This window comes from Phytophthora sojae, assembly GCF_000149755.1.
Source record: "Phytophthora sojae unplaced genomic scaffold PHYSOscaffold_5, whole genome shotgun sequence".
Classification (NCBI taxonomy): Eukaryota; Oomycota; class Peronosporomycetes; order Peronosporales; family Peronosporaceae; genus Phytophthora; species Phytophthora sojae.
In genome coordinates this window covers 5,662,575-5,680,797 of record NW_009258119.1, presented here as the reverse complement: position 1 = coordinate 5,680,797, position 18,223 = coordinate 5,662,575, and the positions used below count along the sequence as shown (strand labels likewise).

The 18,223-nt window shown below is 55.9% G+C and overlaps 7 protein-coding genes and 2 non-coding genes across 9 annotated transcripts; 4 read left to right on the top strand and 5 right to left on the bottom strand.

The window, feature by feature from the left end:
• Positions 1–221: 221 nt before the first annotated feature.
• Positions 222–2,173, top strand: PHYSODRAFT_560654 (hypothetical protein; the record flags this gene model as incomplete). The annotated part of the gene is made up of 6 exons (XM_009531591.1): positions 222–533; positions 613–761; positions 841–904; positions 991–1,543; positions 1,616–1,792; positions 1,881–2,173. The coding sequence occupies exons 1-6, from the start codon at positions 243–245 to the stop codon at positions 2,171–2,173; spliced, it is 1,527 nt and encodes a 508-aa protein (XP_009529886.1). The 5' UTR covers positions 222–242.
• A 345-nt stretch (positions 2,174–2,518) lies between these two features.
• PHYSODRAFT_506940 (hypothetical protein) lies at positions 2,519–4,257 on the top strand (the record flags this gene model as incomplete). Its single annotated transcript, XM_009531590.1, has 6 exons — positions 2,519–2,575; positions 2,683–2,787; positions 2,868–3,236; positions 3,303–3,490; positions 3,561–4,111; positions 4,196–4,257. 6 exons carry the CDS (start codon positions 2,519–2,521, stop codon positions 4,255–4,257), a joined length of 1,332 nt encoding a protein of 443 aa, XP_009529885.1.
• Positions 4,258–6,396: 2,139 nt separating this feature from the next.
• PHYSODRAFT_506062 (hypothetical protein) lies at positions 6,397–7,440 on the top strand (the record flags this gene model as incomplete). The annotated part of the gene is made up of 1 exon (XM_009531589.1): positions 6,397–7,440. The coding sequence occupies one exon, from the start codon at positions 6,397–6,399 to the stop codon at positions 7,438–7,440; it is 1,044 nt and encodes a 347-aa protein (XP_009529884.1).
• Positions 7,441–7,757: 317 nt separating this feature from the next.
• On the bottom strand, positions 7,758–10,148 carry PHYSODRAFT_507682 (hypothetical protein; the record flags this gene model as incomplete). The annotated part of the gene is made up of 2 exons (XM_009531588.1): positions 7,758–9,836; positions 9,888–10,148. The coding sequence occupies 2 exons, from the start codon at positions 10,146–10,148 to the stop codon at positions 7,758–7,760; spliced, it is 2,340 nt and encodes a 779-aa protein (XP_009529883.1).
• Positions 10,149–11,580: 1,432 nt separating this feature from the next.
• Positions 11,581–14,313, bottom strand: PHYSODRAFT_334324 (hypothetical protein; the record flags this gene model as incomplete). The annotated part of the gene is made up of 1 exon (XM_009531587.1): positions 11,581–14,313. The coding sequence occupies one exon, from the start codon at positions 14,311–14,313 to the stop codon at positions 11,581–11,583; it is 2,733 nt and encodes a 910-aa protein (XP_009529882.1).
• A 229-nt stretch (positions 14,314–14,542) lies between these two features.
• Positions 14,543–14,932, top strand: PHYSODRAFT_346783 (hypothetical protein; the record flags this gene model as incomplete). The annotated part of the gene is made up of 2 exons (XM_009531586.1): positions 14,543–14,629; positions 14,703–14,932. 2 exons carry the CDS (start codon positions 14,543–14,545, stop codon positions 14,880–14,882), a joined length of 267 nt encoding a protein of 88 aa, XP_009529881.1. The 3' UTR covers positions 14,883–14,932.
• Positions 14,933–15,337: 405 nt separating this feature from the next.
• On the bottom strand, positions 15,338–16,671 carry PHYSODRAFT_334322 (hypothetical protein; the record flags this gene model as incomplete). Its single annotated transcript, XM_009531585.1, has 4 exons — positions 15,338–16,160; positions 16,246–16,381; positions 16,451–16,503; positions 16,586–16,671. The coding sequence occupies 4 exons, from the start codon at positions 16,669–16,671 to the stop codon at positions 15,338–15,340; spliced, it is 1,098 nt and encodes a 365-aa protein (XP_009529880.1).
• An 854-nt stretch (positions 16,672–17,525) lies between these two features.
• Positions 17,526–17,597, bottom strand: PHYSODRAFT_t956. The gene has a single exon. It is a non-coding gene; the product is annotated as a tRNA-His (tRNA).
• Position 17,598: 1 nt separating this feature from the next.
• Positions 17,599–17,671, bottom strand: PHYSODRAFT_t955. Its single transcript has one exon. It is a non-coding gene; the product is annotated as a tRNA-Ala (tRNA).
• Positions 17,672–18,223: the final 552 nt, after the last annotated feature.

Below are 18,223 nucleotides of genomic sequence, written 5' to 3'. Positions count from 1 at the left end.
CCGTGCAGCGTCGATCCGTTATTTTATGCGAAAACCCAGATAGGTACGAAATCAGAACCGGTTAATTACTGGTACATTTTTGGCTCCACTTTGGTGTGGTCCACTCTGTTTGAAGGTGGGTGCGTCAGGTGCGCGCTGATTGGCCCGGTCCATTCAACGGATCCAAGATTCAAAGCGACGCCCGTTATCGAGCTTCGAGCACAACGAGACTGGCGCCGCGCCCCCGACACCTCCTCCGAAAGATGCACCTCGCCTTGCTGGTCGCCGCTGCGACCGTCGCCCCTGCGGCAGTGGTGGCAGGCCCGTATGACGGCTGGGCGCCGCACCGCTACTGCAACGCCATGGAGGGCATCGAGGCCACGCGCATCCCGCCGCTCACCCCGGAGCAGGCGGAGCTCGTCGAGTCGCTCGAGCAGGTACAGATTATCGCCCGCCATGGTGCGCGCGCACCCTACGCGAAGCTCTTCTGCTGGGACTCGCACAAGCACAACCCCATGGACGCCGAGTGGGACTGCACCACTACATCCGTCTCGGTACGTGCCGGCGACGCATATCGAGTTTTTAGATGCTGGAGCGGATGTGTTGACGTTGTGTGCATTGCATTTTTTGTAGTCTCAGGACATTAACCCGAACGAGAAGACGAAGGGCTTTGGGCGGTTGTACCGCAAATCGTACATGGACGGACACAACATCCTCAAGGGAGACTGCGTCATTGGCGGACTTCTCCCGCTGGGGCGTCAGCAGCACAAGACCAATGGACAGTGCGTTGATGCATTTGAGTTAGACTTACATATCCCCTTGCAAGCCGTAACAACTTTTTGTTGTGCTCAATTTTTATAGGTTTCTTCGTGACGCCTACGTAGGCGATGGTCCGCTGAAGCTTTTTCCCACTGCTAATTTGTCGGTAAGTCGAGCTCTGTTCTGGGGAATGTTTTTCTGCGTAGTATAATGTATATCTAATATCTGGGAAACTGCTGTCTCAAACGCTAGCACCTTGAGCTGAGCGAGATCTACCTCCGCAGTGACGATCAAGAGAGGACGCTGGGTTCTGGTCAAGCTCTAATCGACGGGCTCTTCCCGGTTGACGGGACACTTTCTCTCGAGCTTCACCGCATGCTGTCATGGGACGTAGCAGACATCTCGGTGGACTACATCAACGCCAACGAGAATATCTGCCCGTTCATGGGACACATTGGACAACTTTCCAATGAGTCGCCGGAGTTCTGGAACCACCTCCGAGACCCTGCCACCGTTGAGATCGAGCACCACTTCAACGACCTAGTGGGAAACTTTTCGTGGGGATCAGCGTTGGAGTGCCTCAGCACCGCCCGCTGTAACGATCTTGAGCTTCCGCCCGGTATCGATGAGGAGACTTTCACCAAGACCTACCACGAGGTGGAAGTTCGCCAGGGTATTTTCCTTACATACAATGACTCGTGGTACGCCAAGGTTGCCATGCAGCCGCTTGCCCATGATATGCTAACGCGGCTTGATGGCGTGCTGAATGGTGACGCGGACGCGTACAAACTATCCGTCACGATGGGTATGAACGTCTCGAACGTATGCTGTCGATGTCGATCTGTCACTAACAGTTTAATTCGTCTATGATCCTCAGCCCACGACTCGACTATTATGCCGTTTCTGGCTGCCTCCGTTAAGGAGAACTGGAATCGCACCTGGACTCCCTACGCAGGCATGCTGGTGATTGAAGTGTACAAGACCAAGAGTGGTTCTCATGCTGTTCGGATGATTTTCCACGGCGAGCCTCAACAGCTTCCTGACTGCCACGACAGTAAGTGACGGGTGCATTCCTGTTGCCTTCTAGAGTACCGAGCGTGCACTAAATCGTGTATGCCGACTTCCTCTTTTTGCTGTTGCAGCTCTTTGCGACATTGAAGAATTCTCCAAGGCCTTCGCGTTCGCCCGCAACCCACGCACCGAGCATGATTGCAAGTTGCCCAAGCAGAAGAAGAGCAGCAAAGACCACTCTTCCGCGAGCTTGATGACGATGGCGGATGGCCAGGCAGGATACAAGGCGTCGGACTACATCGGGAGCTACCTGCTCCTGGGTATGGTTGGCGTTGCTGGGCTTCTCGCTCTTCGTGCCAAGGCTCGCCGCAACCGGCAGCGTGAGGTGCGCGGGGGCGCCGAAACCATTTCTCTCCTCTCTTAATGCGGGTATCAAACCGTGGTGTCATCACCGAATGAAATAAAACTTGCCTCCTTGGAGGCATGCTCCAAGTTGGAGCGAGCATGACTGTCACTTACTTCAACCTATCTTCAGCTGCTGACGTACGTGTACCACAAACGTGGTACAAATTTTTAACGTCTCCGTCAGTCAAGACTGCAATCGTGGGGTGGCGAAGACCTCAACATGTTGGCGACGCGAGCGCTTCGTCGTGGACGCTTCTGTGCGTATCACGCAGTAAGCGTATACGGCAGTGGTAGAGGATCTGCACAAACAATCTACGGGCGAGATTCTCGCCCGCAGCAACAGCGGCGCTTCTTGAGCGACGGCATGGACGCCTTTATGGAGTTCGAGCGAGAGATGGCACTCAAGCGTCGAAAGGAGAACGTACGTGCACTGGACAACCATTGGGTGCGATGACTTGTGTGACAAGCTATATAGTATTGACATGGTGTGGTATTTGTGCGCTTCTACGCTTTACGTTTCGTGTTTAGCCTGAGCGATTCGTGCCGGTAGGTCCCTTGACTCCGCCCGTAAAGCCCAAAGACGACGAGTGCTGCCACTTGGATTGCCCCAACTGCGTGCTCCTAGTCTACCAGGTTTGTTGGTGCACTACACGAGTGCGTATTGGAGTGATTAACGCGTTGCACTCATGCGTATGCGTTTGGCTGTTATTTAGGAGAAGCTTTTGGAGTATGAGCTCAGCCTACAGAGCCAGAACCAAAGAGAAAAGCCAAAAGCGCCAGCGCCAAAGTACGACTTGTCATTTTACTCGAGCAAGGGCGACGAAGAGCTATCAGACGCACGGCGGAAAGTGCTGGCAGAAGCCGATCGAGCATTGTTTGAGGTCGCTGCGAACGACGTGATCAGTGCGCCACACCAAACAACGGACGGAGCGTGGCGTTCAGTACGCCATATCGACCTCTGTATTCGTGCAGACCAACAGGAGCTCGTAAGCGAGCAGGCGTCCAATATCGGCGTGTATGTTCCTAACGATCTCCCAGCTGTGGAGCGAATGCTGGTGCATTTGCACGTAGAGGACCCCGACGTTCTTTATACAGCCGACCCCATTGCTGGCTCCGATGATGATGATCAACGGAAATCTCCGTTTCAGCAGCAAGGGTATCCGCAGCGTCCTTTTTCTCAAGCTGGAACTGTGCGCGATGCATTAACGTGGACATTCGACCTGGTCTCGACTCCACGCCCCAGCTTTTTACGCAGCCTCGCTGCGTACGCTTCCGATGAAAACGATATCGCAGCACTATTGGCGCCTCAAACAGCAGAAGCCATCCAGTCTGAAAGGTGAGATGAAATTGTGCATAAGTTATATGCTGATTCCTCTTGTGCTAACGTTCTGCTTGGATATGCGTAGGCCCCAACAGCACGCGACCATCGCCGACATTTTTGATCGCTTCCCCTCGGTGCGCCTGAGCTTCGCCGAGTTTTTCCAGATCGCACCGTCCAATGCGCCGCGATACTACACAGTCTCCTCGTCGCGGCAGTTTGTGCCTGATACCGTCTCGATCACGCTTGGTCTCCGCAAGGCGGACGCGCTGCCACTCCCACGCTGTTCCAGCTATCTCGCGATGCTGAAGCCGGGCGACTGCATTCGTGCGTCGTTCTACCAGTCTTCGTTCGTGTTCCCGTTCCACGACCATCGGCCTATCATGCTCATCAGCGCCGGCACTGGGATCGCGCCATTCCGCGCGTTTTTGCAGGACCTCGAGCATGAAGACGGCACTTCACCACACCAGCACCGACCAGCATATCTGTTCTACGGCTGCCGAGAAAAGAGCGTGGACTTCCTCTACGCGGAGGAGCTTCAGCGCGCTCGGGACTCAGGCGTGCTGAACCAGCTGCATGTGGAGTTTTCGGGCGACAACGGGAAGCCGAAGCGGGTACGTTGTGTAGCAGAACTTGCAGGTTGCAGGTCTTCAAGGAGACTCACTAATGTGCGTTATCATGTTTTTTTATATAGTATGTCCAGGACGCGCTGCTGGACCAGAGCGAGCTCGTGGCGCGGCACCTGCTTGCGTACGAAGGCTACATCTACGTGTGCGGGAGTCTAGCTATGGGCCGCGCCGTGAAGAAGGCCATTGCCTCGGCTCTTCTCCGACACCCGGAGTACTCGGACGGCGCGATCACGACGCAGCAAGAAGCCGAGCGCATTGTAGCGCAGAAGCTGGCAGGACAGCTAATCGTCACGGAGCTCTGGTAGCGGCGGCGGCGAGCAGCGGTGGCCGCTCGATCGATCGGCCGGTCGTCATTCAGTCCGCCCCACGAGTGCGCTTGAGACGGACCGGTGGCCGCGGCTTTGCAAGTGAAGTTGACCTGCGTCCGTCTCACGAGAGAGGTTGGAGCACCATGTAATAGACAGCCCTTGGATTTTGCCACGACATGTTCGTTGTGCATTGTACGGAGTGCGCTCCGTGCCATCCCTGCCTTCCCCAGCCATCCTGCAGCGCCAAAGTTGGTCAGGGGCCATGCCTGGCAGCGGTGTCAGGAGACATTTTCTCGCGAACGGCTCATAGACGTTAGCTGATTTTTTGGCCGAAACCCCAGCTGCGGCAATGATCGGCCCTCATTTCTGGCCGAGGCCTCGCAGGTTCTTATCGCCACGGCGAGCGAGTCTCGAGCACGCCCGACGCTGCTTCGCTGCTCGAACCCGGCTCACCAGAAGCGCGAGCGGCGCGAGCTTCAATCGCGTCCGTCTCACTCGAACGAACGCCACCAAGAACAGCAGTTGATCCGAGCCCTGGTTGCCGTCTCGCAATCAAGCCCAAAATGACTAATATCAGCCAATCAGCGCGAGGCTTACCGCCCCCAGCTGCGGCTAGGTGCCCATAAACAGCCCTGTCTCAATGGCTTGCCCATATTGGCGGGCCCAAATTGCCGGACGCCAAAGGCTAACTGCGAGGCTGACAAAGCCGCCTTCTGCTGAGCAACCTTCCACGTGTTCAACCTCTATGTGGATGGTACACTCGGGTCGGCAGATGGCTGCCCCAAACAATCGCTCCCATCTTGATATTGCACTACAAAACGAACGAATGCCATCGACCTACTTCGTACGAAACATACACCATCCTTGTTGTTTGCGATACGATTTCCTTGTTGTTTGCGATACGACGGAGGCCATTTGTATCTGTTTGAAATGTACCAACACACCCTGTGGCAAGTCGATGCAGCACTATCGAACGCTGTAGATGCAAATAGTCGAAGGATGTTTATCCGAAGCTCTTCAGAGGCATTGAAGGCTAATAATTTGTGGGCCAGACGGTTTGTGCCTTGGCCTATGAATACAAACGCTTCTACATGCACATGTAATGTGCATGTGTATTGCAGTGGAATGTAAAAAAGTATATTTACAGTTCATGTATTGGGTTAATAATTTCTCGACAGGACTCTGCTTTGTGAGGCTGGTTCAGGACAGCCTCACGGCTAGCATTACAATATGGACTGCGCACAAATCGTCTCCTTGTGATTTCCTCCGCGGATGCCCAACATAACTCCAGTGCATATCGCTATCCAATTGGTTTTAGGCTACAATGTTAATAATAAGCAGTGGACGCTTTCTACGATCAGACTGCCTTTGTCATGCTCTGCATTACCGACCGTTTTCACATGTCAGACAGCTGCAAGCCACAATACTACTGTAACACCGAATACTTAGTCCCTACGTCGCGCGCCAGATAAGAGGCGCCTAGGCCGATTCATGGTTTTGGCGGCTTTGCCGTCGTCCACCTACTACGTCCACTGAACGGCTGCTTGGGTTTTGCACGGCGGGCCGGGATTGTAGGATGTTGTTGGTACGCGTTTGAGCGGTAGAGCGCCACGAACTTCTTGGCAAGGAGAAAGCGCCTCCATATCCAGGGGTGAACGACCAGCTCGTTTTCTCACGAATGCTCACGCCGGCCGTTGTTGAGAAAGGAAAACTCACTTCCTGAGAAATGGGGCGACCGATTGGGTTACTTTGGCCCATTCGGCCCGTTGCTGCTCGCCTTTCCATCCCATCCGTGATCCGGACTATCCGTCTGAGCGGGGCGCTGCGCTGAACATTCTGCATTCGGTCGTCCGAGTCCCACGCCGCGTAACTGCAGGCGAGGAAGGCGCGCTGAGGCAGGCGCCCATTGTCGCTTTACCCCGCGCGTGAGAGCCCCCACTTTCATCTTTACAGCGAACAGGTCACGACGGTCTCGATGCTCACGGTCATGTCAGTGAGCAGCAACAGCCACAGCCACAGCAGCGGCGCCCAGCCCAAGAAGGCGCGGCTCCGGAAGCGCCTGCGCGCGTGTCTGCCGCACTTTCACGCGACGGCGCCCGAAACGGAGGCGGACGCCGACGAGCTGCGCGGCAGCGAGTCCACCGCCGCCAAGATGCCCTCGCGCTCGAGCGACCCCATGCCCATCCTGGGCGCCACAGGCACTAACCACTCGTGGTCCGACACGGAGGACATGTCCCCCGTCTCCACGAAGCCCCGCCAGTCCCTGTTCAAGCACCGGCAGCACAGCTCGTCCCCGTGCTCCTCGCCGTCTTCGGTCTCTTCCTCCTCGTCGTCGACCTCCTCGACGTTCTCAGTGGCCCGGAAGGGCGTCACATACGGCCTCGACGGCGCGCTGGTCTCCTGCCGGTTCTGCGAGATCCTCGAGTCGGGCGACGAGCCCTTCCTGTACGAGGACGAGGACGTGGTCGTCTTCCGCCCACTGGCCCCCGTGGTGGTCAGCCACATCCTGGTGGTGCCGCGCCGCCACATCCGCAACGTGAACAAGCTCACGCCCGACGACGCGGCGCTGCTGCGCCGCATGCGCGAGGTCGCCGCCATGGTGCTTCGCGAAATGCCGCGCCCTTCGGTCGTGCTGGCCCCTTCAAAGGCAGAGAGGGCCCACGACGCCGCACAGGACTGCACGGACGACAACGACTCTGAGGCCGACTTCAAGTTTGCGTTCCACTCACCGCCGTTTAACAGCATCGACCACGTGCACATGCACGCCTTCCGCACGCGCGACGGCCGCTTCGGCTGCGTCGGCTCCATTAAGTACCGGACGGAGACCTGGTGGTGCCGCTCGTTCGACGAGGTTATGACCCGTCTTGGTCTCCGCTGCCGCAAGCAACACGGGAGCGACGCATCGACGGTCGAGTTGGTCACGCAGAAGAAAGAGCGCCGACGGAGACACCACGCGAGCCACCCGCCCTGCAGCAGCGAGGTCCACTCCAACGGATCCATGGTCTTCACGTCCGTCGAGACTCTGGGTTAACTTACTTGTAGAAAACGAGGTGTGCCAAAGCGCCTTCACTATTTAAGGTGATCGTCACCACCATCATCAATCAAACGGCATCTTCTGATTATTGTAGGAAGATAAACTATTCTCTATCAATTGAGGCACTGAAGTGTTTGCATCTCTTCTACGTCGATGGCTTTGTTGAACGTACGTGCTGCTCCTACAGACCCCCCTGTGGCCTGGAAACTCGTTCCGTTGTCACCCCACAACGGTTGTGGGGTTCACACCTGCTTTCACCATACATATACGGTAGCAGGCAGGATACCTGCTCACGATTCGGCTCCTAAGTTTCCTTACACCATCTCAACGCCTTCGGTGCGTGCTTGAGCTGCGTCGCTCTCAGCTGCAGCCTTCTCGGATTTGATCGCTTGCCACGTATCCAGGATCTTGCTGTGCTCCGCGAGGCTCAGGTGCCTTTTATTCATGCTTGCTCCCAGCCCTCTTACCGCGCCAGCATGGATTGCATTCACATCCTCGACGCTTCCCGTCTCAGCGGCAGATTCCAGCAGCGTCGAAAAGCAGGCGACTGGCAGCACATAGTTATCACGACGATCCTTCGCAGCCTGCTGGTAGCCTTCTATAACAGCAAGCTGTCTGCGTTTCCTTTTGTCGCTGATGCCATCCATGTTATCATTCCCGCAAAGCACCGGTATCACCAGACGAAGCAGAGCCTTGCTAGGGGCTACGCTACGTCGAGCCATGTCCTCCCAAACCTTCATGAAGTCCTCAACTGAAAACACTTTGCCGCCAGCTCTGTTGGCCTTGCTCATGGCGCTAAAGATCGTTTCATAGTCCAGTGATCTAATGGGGATGCCATCTGACGCAAGTTGGTCCAGCGCGGCGAATACTATGCCCAGCTCTTTCGATGCTAAGAGCACTCGCAGCACATCGCGCACTGTACGCACTGGGTCAAAGTTGAGCTCACCCGATCTCTCGAGCACTCGCATGAAATCTTCTTGGTGCTTCGCAGCGTTTTCGATGCAGTTCGAGTCCCGCAGAGCTTCAGCAATCTGCCCCGATACCTGCATCAGAAGCTTGAAAGCGGCCTTCGAGTCTTGATGCTGCTTGAATCGGGTCAGCGCATCTCGGACACGGAAAATCGGAAAACCCTGGACTTGCATCGCCAAAAAGGCCTCGTACACCATACGACTATCGCGCTGCTTGCCATTGCCACCAAATAGGCCAACCACGCGAGAGAGCGCATGCTTGAAATCCCCACGAACACACATGAACCCGCGTACCAAAGAGCGCACTTTGGCTACCTCCTGGTTCTGCGAATACGCCTCAATCGCCGTATCCGCCAGCCAGTCCGGAACAATTGCTGGTTCTTCTCCAACCGAGTTAGCCTCCTCAATTCTATCCCCCTTTATCACGTCGTCGCTGACGGGCAATAGGTACGAGTTGACGATAGCAGCAGCTTGAGCAAACTTGCGCGAGTCGAGCAACTCTCGCAGTAGCGGCTTGTCCGCCTCTTTTGTTCGTGCCTGCGCTTCTAACTCCACTCCATCTTCTTTTCCATCCCCAACGTCTGAGATCGACGGTGTCAACATGAACGCTGTGCCGTGTAGATGCTGCTGGTTACGAGCAATCAGTGCATGCACGCGGTCATTGAACTGCACGCTATTATCACGCATCTCTTTGAGAATGAGGGCCATTTCATTCCCAGGCGCCCCCGCGATACCCAGTTCCTCAATGATTTCCAGCAACGTCGGATACTGGAACGGACTCATTTTCAGGCCAAAGCGACGGCGGTTAGCCAAAATTGCAAATGCATGCTTAGGCCGTGAATTTCCGCGGCAAACCAGCATCAGCTTCATGCATGTCTGTGGAGACAAACGCATTTGCGACTTTCGGTAGAAGTCGAAGGCTGCATCAGGCTCTCCTGCGATACCCAAACTAGTAATGATGCGGTTGATGTCGGCCTCGTGCCACTTCCGTCCATCTTGCGGATTCAGCTTTTCCGCGGCCGCCAACACAGTCTTCGCGTCGCCACTTTGAGCTTGGGCCACCATCACGCGGCTTACAATTTCAACCGAGGGCTTAGCACCCTTTGTTTCCATATCACGCACCAGCATCTTCACCCCCACGTAGTCTTTAAGCGCAATAGCGGCGGTAATTCCAAGTCGGTAGACGATCTCGGGCGGGACCTGACCTTGCTCAGGGTCGTACCTGGTCATGGCACGCTCGAAAATAGCCCGCATCCTCTGCGGATCCTTGGCGAACGTGAGTATGTTGAACATTTGGCCGTACATCTCGAAGCTTATGCGCTCGAGATAATGGGCTTCCATGTAGTCGAAGACGTCGCGCTGCAGTTTGGAGAGCCTGCACACTCTCGCGGCCTCGTAAAAGTCTTCGACGATCTCCGGCGCCACCTCTGCATCGCGACTGATCCCGCTCCAGACCGAAGGCAGACTCTGCCGCACCTTGGCCATCTCCACGGGTCCGTAATATTCCTGCATCTCGATCCACGGCCGCCGCACCAGCTCGCGCAGCTCGATGTCCCGCACTTTCACGTCATTCACGCGCGACGCATCGCGATCTCTGGAAGAAAACGGTCGGCCAGATACGAGCAGGTGCTGGGAGCATGACAACGCTAGTGGGCGGCACGTCCGAAGCCTGAGAACGTCCACGCGAGGCGCATTCGGCGAGCGGCGAGCCACTGCCGCAGCCAGTCGGCGCCACATGAGACTTTGCAGGAAATCAGCCAATCGGGTGGCCGGAGTCCGGCCGGGCCGCCGACAATAGAGATTCATGCTCTTTCGTAAGACGATACTGGTCCCTAGAGAGCATACCGTACAATGCGTCTTACGTTTTGCAATCAACGCATTTTGATTACATCTTGATTTTAGTATACCAGTGGCTACATTGTATTTTGTCACTCAAAACGGAAGACAGTTTGTCGGACACCAGTTTGCGCCATATTATTGGTCAAAAGCTCTACTTGACGTGCAGAGCTGCATGTGCATGCTCGGGCCCACTCAACCACGGCAGCGGTGCGGATGCAGGCTGTGTTGGTGGCACCTTTGTTCGCCAAGACGACGCAGTTGCATGGCGCGTAAGTCCGTCGACAACAGGATGATATTCTGGCTGCAGCCACGGCGGCCGCGCCAGGCCTTGCGTGAAGCCTTAGCGCTAAGGCTGTTCTGATCTGTTGCTCTTAAAATGCCACGTCCAGAGCTTTTCAGTGCCTGGATGGTAACGAATAGTGTCACGAGGGAAATATTGTAGGAGTTTTCGTACTGTCAGGTTGCAATGTACGTATCATGATGCGGGCAAGCCTTCCTTCAATAACGTGGTTAGTTACGTAGCATAAGAGGCAGCGATTCTAGAGCGCTTATAACCGCGCCAGTCTATTGCTGTCTGTTAAGCTTGAATCTACGTAGTGTTTCCATTTCGGCTTTGTTGACAAGTTTCTAGAGAGTGCTCGAGTGTACATTCTAGTCGTTTGCTATTCAATGCACGCTCAAGCACAATTCAGTTCTCCGTGTACCAACCGCGTCGTGTCCTCCGAAGGGCATCTCCCTACTTACGCTGACTACGCGGCTTCATGGAAGAGCTCCTCGGACCTCATAAAATATGTATAATACGCACTTTCATTTGAAGGACCTGGCATTTAGTAGGTCGCTAGTTAGGCCAAATAACTGTGATGCACTTCACATTACTACGAAATCGAAAACGAAACAAATACACGTTCATGCTGCCGATTCTGCTCGTCAGCACGGCTATCCGTTGCTGGTGCATGCCACGACGGCGACGCAGACGGCCCTCCAAGGGCATACACGGACAACACCACGCATAATATTAGCCAATCACATGGCTAAATTTGATTTGTCGTCAAACTGTCTTACGAATGAATGCTCGACACAAGTGAGTCTCTATTAGAGACCCCGCACTCACAGTGCAAGTCGCGAGCGAGATCGGTTCAACATAATATGTTGAACCGATCTCGCTCGCCAATATTATTGGCTTGGTGCTTTCTGTTTGTTTGTTGTTTTATTTTTTTTATATCGTTGTCTCTTGCTGACGGTCTATCCAGTTGCCACAAGCTCTGCCGATCCTTTCGTCACCTGCCCGATGGCCAACGCAATGAGGGCCAGAGCTGTCTTGTCTATTGGTCTACTCCTGCTCGTCCGACTTCTTCTCCTTGCGCTCCCAGTGCTTCCGCTGCCGTGCAGTCAGACTCGCAGTGATCTCGTCCACAGCTTCCTGGCCCAGCAGCGTCGTCATTTGCTCGCGCAGCACCAGCGCCTGCTTCCAGAGGCCGCCAGTCTCACAAGACTTCAGCGCCACGGTGTACATCGTCTTCACCTTCCGGAGCGCGTGGACGTCGCCTCGCTGACGCCGGAAGTAGGCGGCCTCCAAGTTGCCCTTGCCGTCCTCAGCAGCAGCCATCTCCTTCAAGTTGCCCTTCTCGAACAGACGAATAATGTCCAACGCCTTCGAGGAGAGCTCCTTTTCACGGGCCATGTGGACCAACTCGTAGGCATCCGCCAGTCCGACGTGGAACTCCCGCTCTTCCAGGAGCGCGATCATGTTGTCAACAACATCGGGCTTCTTCGCTTCCAAAGCGCTGCGCAGCACGGACACCGCAGCTCGGTACGTATATCCACCGCACACCTTGGGCATATCCTTCACGGCCTGCTCGGCTTCTTCAACGTAGCCATCCTTGGCAAGCTTTGAGATCAGAACACTCACCCAGCCCCGCGGCACACCGAGATTCTCCTTGTTGTTCAAAGTAGTCACAGCTTCTTCGTAAAGTGCCTTCACCTCCGCGATGTCACACTCTTGGGCCGTGAACGTCAGCAACGTTTCATAGCACAGGTGTGGCAAGATGTAGTTGTCGTTAGGGTCACTCTGAGCTTCCGCGAAAGCCTCCAGCAGCTCAAGGCGCTGCTGCTTGTTGGCACCGACGTAAGCGGGGCACAGGTAACCCACAACAGCCCGGTTCACCGTCAACCCGCGGCTCTTGAGGTCCTTCAGCACTGCCTGGAAGCTGGAAATGTCGTACAGCACCTTGTGCTTCCTGTCCTTGTGGTTAACGTTTCGTAGGTATTTACGCATGGAGCTCAGAATGGTGATGTAGTTGGATTGGTTCGTCTGCAGGTCACGGCTCGCCATCTTGGTTAAAGTATCCAGAGCCTCCGTAGCCCTGCCACTCTCTGCCAATGTCTGCAGAACCAAGTTGATCACCTTGCCAATGTTGAAGTTCACAAAGTACGTCTGCTTCGAGTCGCTGCTGTCCACATCATTCTCGTCCTCCTCAGTGCGGTGCGCCGCGGGGGTGGGAGCATCCTTGCCCCAGTACGTAGCAAGCACTTGGTCAAATAGCTCTACAGCGGCGTCAGCGTCGTGGAAGCGGCGGAATAGCGTCAACGCGTCGTCGACGCGGTAAATCTGAATACCCTGGGCTAGCATTGCCTTCATGGCCTTGTAGCTAAGCTCGTCACTGGTCTTGTTCCTCAACTTCAGGTAGTGACCGATGATCTCTGCCAGAGCGTAGGCATACTTACCGGGAACGACTGAGAATCCCTTCACCAGAGCGCCAACCTTGTCATGCTGGTTCGTTTTGATGTACGCACGCACAGCATCTCTAGCCACAGAAGGACTCACAAACAAGGCACCCTCAGGGATTTCGCCTTCAAAATCTTCCGACAGTTGCGACTCCTCCACCGGCTTCGCGATAGAGTCGACCAAGGCCGCCGCATCTTGTGCTTGTCCTTGAGAAAGCATTTCGCGAAGACGCGGGCTTAACGTGAAGCCGGCAGCCTTGCTCTTGCTAGGATCCACAACGAAATTCGTGCCCTTGAGGAACTCGGCGTTACGCTCGATGATGTTGTTAGTCCTGGTGTCAAACCGCACCTTGTTTTCAACCATCTCCTCCAGAACCTCCTTGATCTCATCGTTGCGCTCCAGGTTCTCCAAAGTCATCATGATACGGTTGTAGCCGCGAGCATCAAGACGCAAATCGAACTTCTTGCGGTTTGCCAAAATGTCGGAAGCCTGCTGCTTGCAGTTGTTGCTGTTACATACGCTCAGCAGCGCGATTAGCGTGCCGCCGTTCAGTTTCATGCTCGAGTTGCTGTAGAACTCGAAGGCCTTAGCAGGCTGCTCGATGATGCCCATACTCAGGATCACACGGTCAATGCACGACTCGTGCCAGTAGCCGATCTGCGGGTCAACCGACTCGAACAGCTCCTGCACCTTCTCGACGTCACCCTTGCGCGCATACGCCATCATGAGTCGCGACGTGATTTCGTTGGTGGTTTCATGGCCGGCATCGCTCATCTCCTGCCAGGTCTTGACGGCAGCATCCATGTCATCAGCCTGCAGATATCCAACAATACCGAAGCGGTAGATCATCTCGGGCACAGCCTTGAAGCGCGGCTTGGCGGTCTCGTAGATCTCGATAAGGCGCTTCCAATTGTTCTTGCGCTGCAAGATGCGGAACACCTCACCGTACACAGCGAAGTTGATGTGGGCCGGGAACTTCGCGTCCAGGAAATCGAAGGCGTCCAGCATGACGGTCACGGCGCGGGTCTTCTGGGCCGCCGTGAAAAGGTCGATGATCTCGTCGCTGGTCACGTCTTCACGCGCGACGGCGGCGGACAGCTCACCCCTGAGCGCCTTGGCCACGGCACCGAGCTGCGAGTCTCCGAGCTCGTCACGCAGGTCGCGTGCAGAGCGCGTGAGCAGCAGCTCGCGGTCCACGCCGGCGATGCTGGTGAAGTGGCAGGTGGCGCTGCCCAGCTGCTGCTGCAGCGCCAGCGCCAGCGGCGCGCGGGCGACGGGCATGCGCGCGGCCTCGGTGCGCAGGTGGCGGAGCGCAGCTACACGACAGGCACGCCACATGCTTCGACTGGGATATGGATCTTCGCGGCTGCAATCGCTGCGCCGTCGGATCTGGTGGTGAGCTGGTGGCGCTTTGCGCTTTGATGCGCTGCTCCCTGGTTAAGTGAGCGGTGGTCAGTGGTCCGGTTTTTCACTTGAGCTGAGTATGCTCTTTTTTGTGTACGCCACACATTGGCAGCACCGAAACGACGCGAGCTTTTGCCAGAGCTAAAGCTTCGAGTAAGTGAGGATGGAGGAAGCGGGAGCTGCCCTGCCGCCTGTGGGCAGGATGCAGGTGCTGACACCTCAGCAATTGTCGGCGCTCAACGAAGCCAAGGTGGGAAAATCATGAAGACTGTGGGTTTTGTGCTGGAAGAAGGTGCTCATTATCTCTGACTGCGACTGTGTAGGTGATGATCCGCATGGACAACGAGCAGTACCTGCGAGACCACCCGGACGTGGCGAAGCTCATGCGCGCTCTGGTCCGCGGCATTCTTCGGAATCGGCCCGCCAATCCGAGCACTTACGCGCACAATTTTTTCACGAGGGACCGCGCAGTTATCCGCCAAGACCTAGACGCGAAGGAATAGAGCGAGGTAAACGAACGAAGCACTATGACAACTTGAAGCAATGCAATATGAAAACGTGGTGTATGGAAAAAGTAAAGGCTTCCTATACACGTTACACCGCCGCACTCACGCTACCACCTCCTATCACGCCGTCAAAAATCAAGAAGGCAAACGTATCCATCCTGCCGCGCAAGTCTCGTTCATTCACGCAGGTAGCCCTCCGCGTCCTCGCTACTTGACGTGGCATGTCCTTGTATTGTGTTCTCGCTCTGTTATCTAGGCCCCGCTCGCTCCCCTTGTCGTCACGTTGCTCTGGTGGCGGCCCGCATCTTGCAGAACCGATCAATGGTTGACTGCTGTCACCGATTGTTCGAAATGCATGCAGCACCTCCTCCATAGCAGCGATTCGGCTCTGTTCTCTCTCATCCTCCTTCGTCAGAACAAGCGGGTATTGGTCTTCATCGCGCGCACGCAAATTACGCGCTCGAGTCGGATACGCTGGTGATCTCGTCGGTGTGATGCGCTCCACCACGCAGCTTCTGTTCGGCCGCATCGCGCACGGGCTGGAAGTACGCGTGCTGCATGGCCTCCTTTGCTGTTAGTCGCTCTTGGTGGTCGTAACGCAGCAGGCCATCCAGGAAGTCGATGGCCTCGGGCGAAACCAGGTGCTTGTTCTCCTGTGTGATAAACTTCTCCCACGGCTTCTTCGTGTGCGTGCCCAGGATACCGTCGTACTGCGGGTCCAGCTCAAGGTCGTACGTCGTCAGGTAGTCAAACAGCTCGTCCGTGCCCTTCACCTTGGCGATCTTGACCAGCTGGTCACAATTGTCGTGGCCGTGGAAGAACGGCTCCTTGCGGAAGATCATGGCTGCAAACATGCAGCCCAGACTCCACATGTCCAGCGAGTAGTCGTACTCCTGCATGTCCACAAGAAGCTCCGGTCCCTTGAAGTAGCGACTGGCGACGCGCACGTTGTACTCGCGGCCAGGGTGGTAGAACTCAGCAAGGCCCCAGTCAATCAGACGCAGCTGGCGCTTCTCGTGGTCGATCATGACGTTGTGCGGCTTGACGTCGCGGTGCATGATACCGTTCGAGTGGCAGTAGTCCAGAGCCTTGAGCAGCTCGAACAAGTAGTAGCGGATGTCGAAGTCGCTCAGCGTCGGGTACAGGGTCTTGAAGTCCGTGTTGTTCACGTACTCGGTCACCAGACTGGGCGTCTTAGACTGCGGGTCCCGCACGACATCGAGCAGCTGCACAATGTTCACGCCGCCAGAAAGGTTCTGCAGAATCTTGATTTCACTGTAGGTTGATGATAGTTAGAGCATGAAGTGAGTTTCTGGTGATCAAGAGCCCCAGCATGAGCAACTAAGACGGACTGGCGCACCGTTTGATTTTTTTCTTCTTGACAGGCTTGAGGATCTTGATGACGCAGCGAGAGTTGTTGGCCACGTTGTAGCCCTCGAACACCTCGCTGTACTTGCCGCGACCGATCTTGCGGATCACTTCATAGTTATCTTGGTCTCTGTATGCACAAAAAGTCGGTGAGCCTCTTCCCTCATGCTAAGACAATGATATAGCCCCCCTCATACGCCGAAGAGCGCCTGGTAGCGCATCCTCACGCAGCGTCAGCGCGTCTTCCCCCCTCGATAGTCCAGGATTTCGGCAGGGGGAGGCATAGAGGGGGAGGCAGAACAGAGGAAGTAGGAGAGCAGGCAGGCACGCACCCCCAAGCCACGTTCAGCGTGTCGTAGTCCCAGTACTCGCGCGGGCGCGTTTCGTTCACGTCGCAGTACACCCGGGCGCGACTCATAGCAGCGCGCTCCTGGTCTCTCCGCCTGTTGGCCTTCTCTCGATCGGCGGCTGGCGCTTTCCTTCTGGGCTTCGGATTTGTATGGAGATTAGAGAGGGACCAATTTTGACCAATCCGAGCGCCCAAACAAACCCGGATTCATTTTGCCAACCGGGCCAAACCCGTTTGAGGTGAAGAACCCGAAGGGCACATCATGTACCGTAAACTATCGATTAACACGCCCTCCAGCTCTGCTAGATCAAGAGCGACCACCTGCTACCGCATAACAGAGCTCATAACATTGCAGATATATCCTAGTTCACGTCACTGAATTCCAAAGTAAAACGCAGTAGCGGTATGAATAAAACGCCAATTTTTACCGTTATAACGGATTTTTACGAATAGAAGACCTCGTACTATTAGACGACCTCCCGCTATTTTTCAAGAGTGCTCTAGAAATAAAAGACCGTTTCGAATAAAAGACCGTTTTCGAGTAGCAATGCCAATCCAGGTCTACTTCAATCTCAAACGCAACGACTCTGTCCGCCCGACGACCCTCCTACTGCCAGGACGGCCATTCGGGGCGCTTCATCCACTCTCTCCGGTGGCCTGGTGAGCTCCGACGACGCGGGAGGTACTACAGCTCCACTACGTTACTAGACCGAGCCACAAGACAATGCCATCGAGTCGCACCGCAGCAGTGTCGTCGTGAGGGCGACAAGAGGAGAGCGGCCGGGACCGCTCACGCCGGTAGGCTGAAAGGCGACAAAAAGCGGTAATTGGGGACCGAGAGCGTGGCGGGTGTGCATGGCGACGGCTAGGGGCGGCGCAGCGTCCATAACGCGCACGTAAAAGCAGCATAATGAGCATAAGAGTGCGCGTGCCCGGATTCGAACCAGGGATTTCACCGCCACAAGGTGAGGTACTGACCACTATACTACACACGCCTGGAGAAGCAGGGTATCGATCCCTGTACCTCTCGCATGCTAAGCGAGCGCTCTACCATTTGAGCTACATCCCCGGATACTTTACTCGTCTCCCACCCGTCAACAAAATCCACTTTACGGACGCACCACACGCTACCACGCACTCTCCGCCGTACCGCAATCGTCAACCACCCATCGCGCCTCCGTTACGCACAATCCGCACACCAAAACTCGCGTACATGCCTCCGCACGGCCCAAACCGATCGCACGCTCTTTCCACACATGCCGCCTCGCGCACGGCGCGCTCAGCCTCCACAACCCGACCGTGAGCTCGTCCGCTGCGTGTTCCGCCTCTTTGGCTCGCGCCGGAGCGACTTGGACGGCACAACGACTGTCCGCCGGACGACCCTCCTACTGCCAGGACGGCCATTCGGGGCGCTTCATCCACTCTCTCCGGTGGCCTGGTGAGCTCCGACGACGCGGGAGGTACTACAGCTCCACTACGTTACTAGACCGAGCCACAAGACAATGCCATCGAGTCGCACCGCAGCAGTGTCGTCGTGAGGGCGACAAGAGGAGAGCGGCCGGGACCGCTCACGCCGGTAGGCTGAAAGGCGACAAAAAGCGGTAGGGGATCCTCAGAGTCG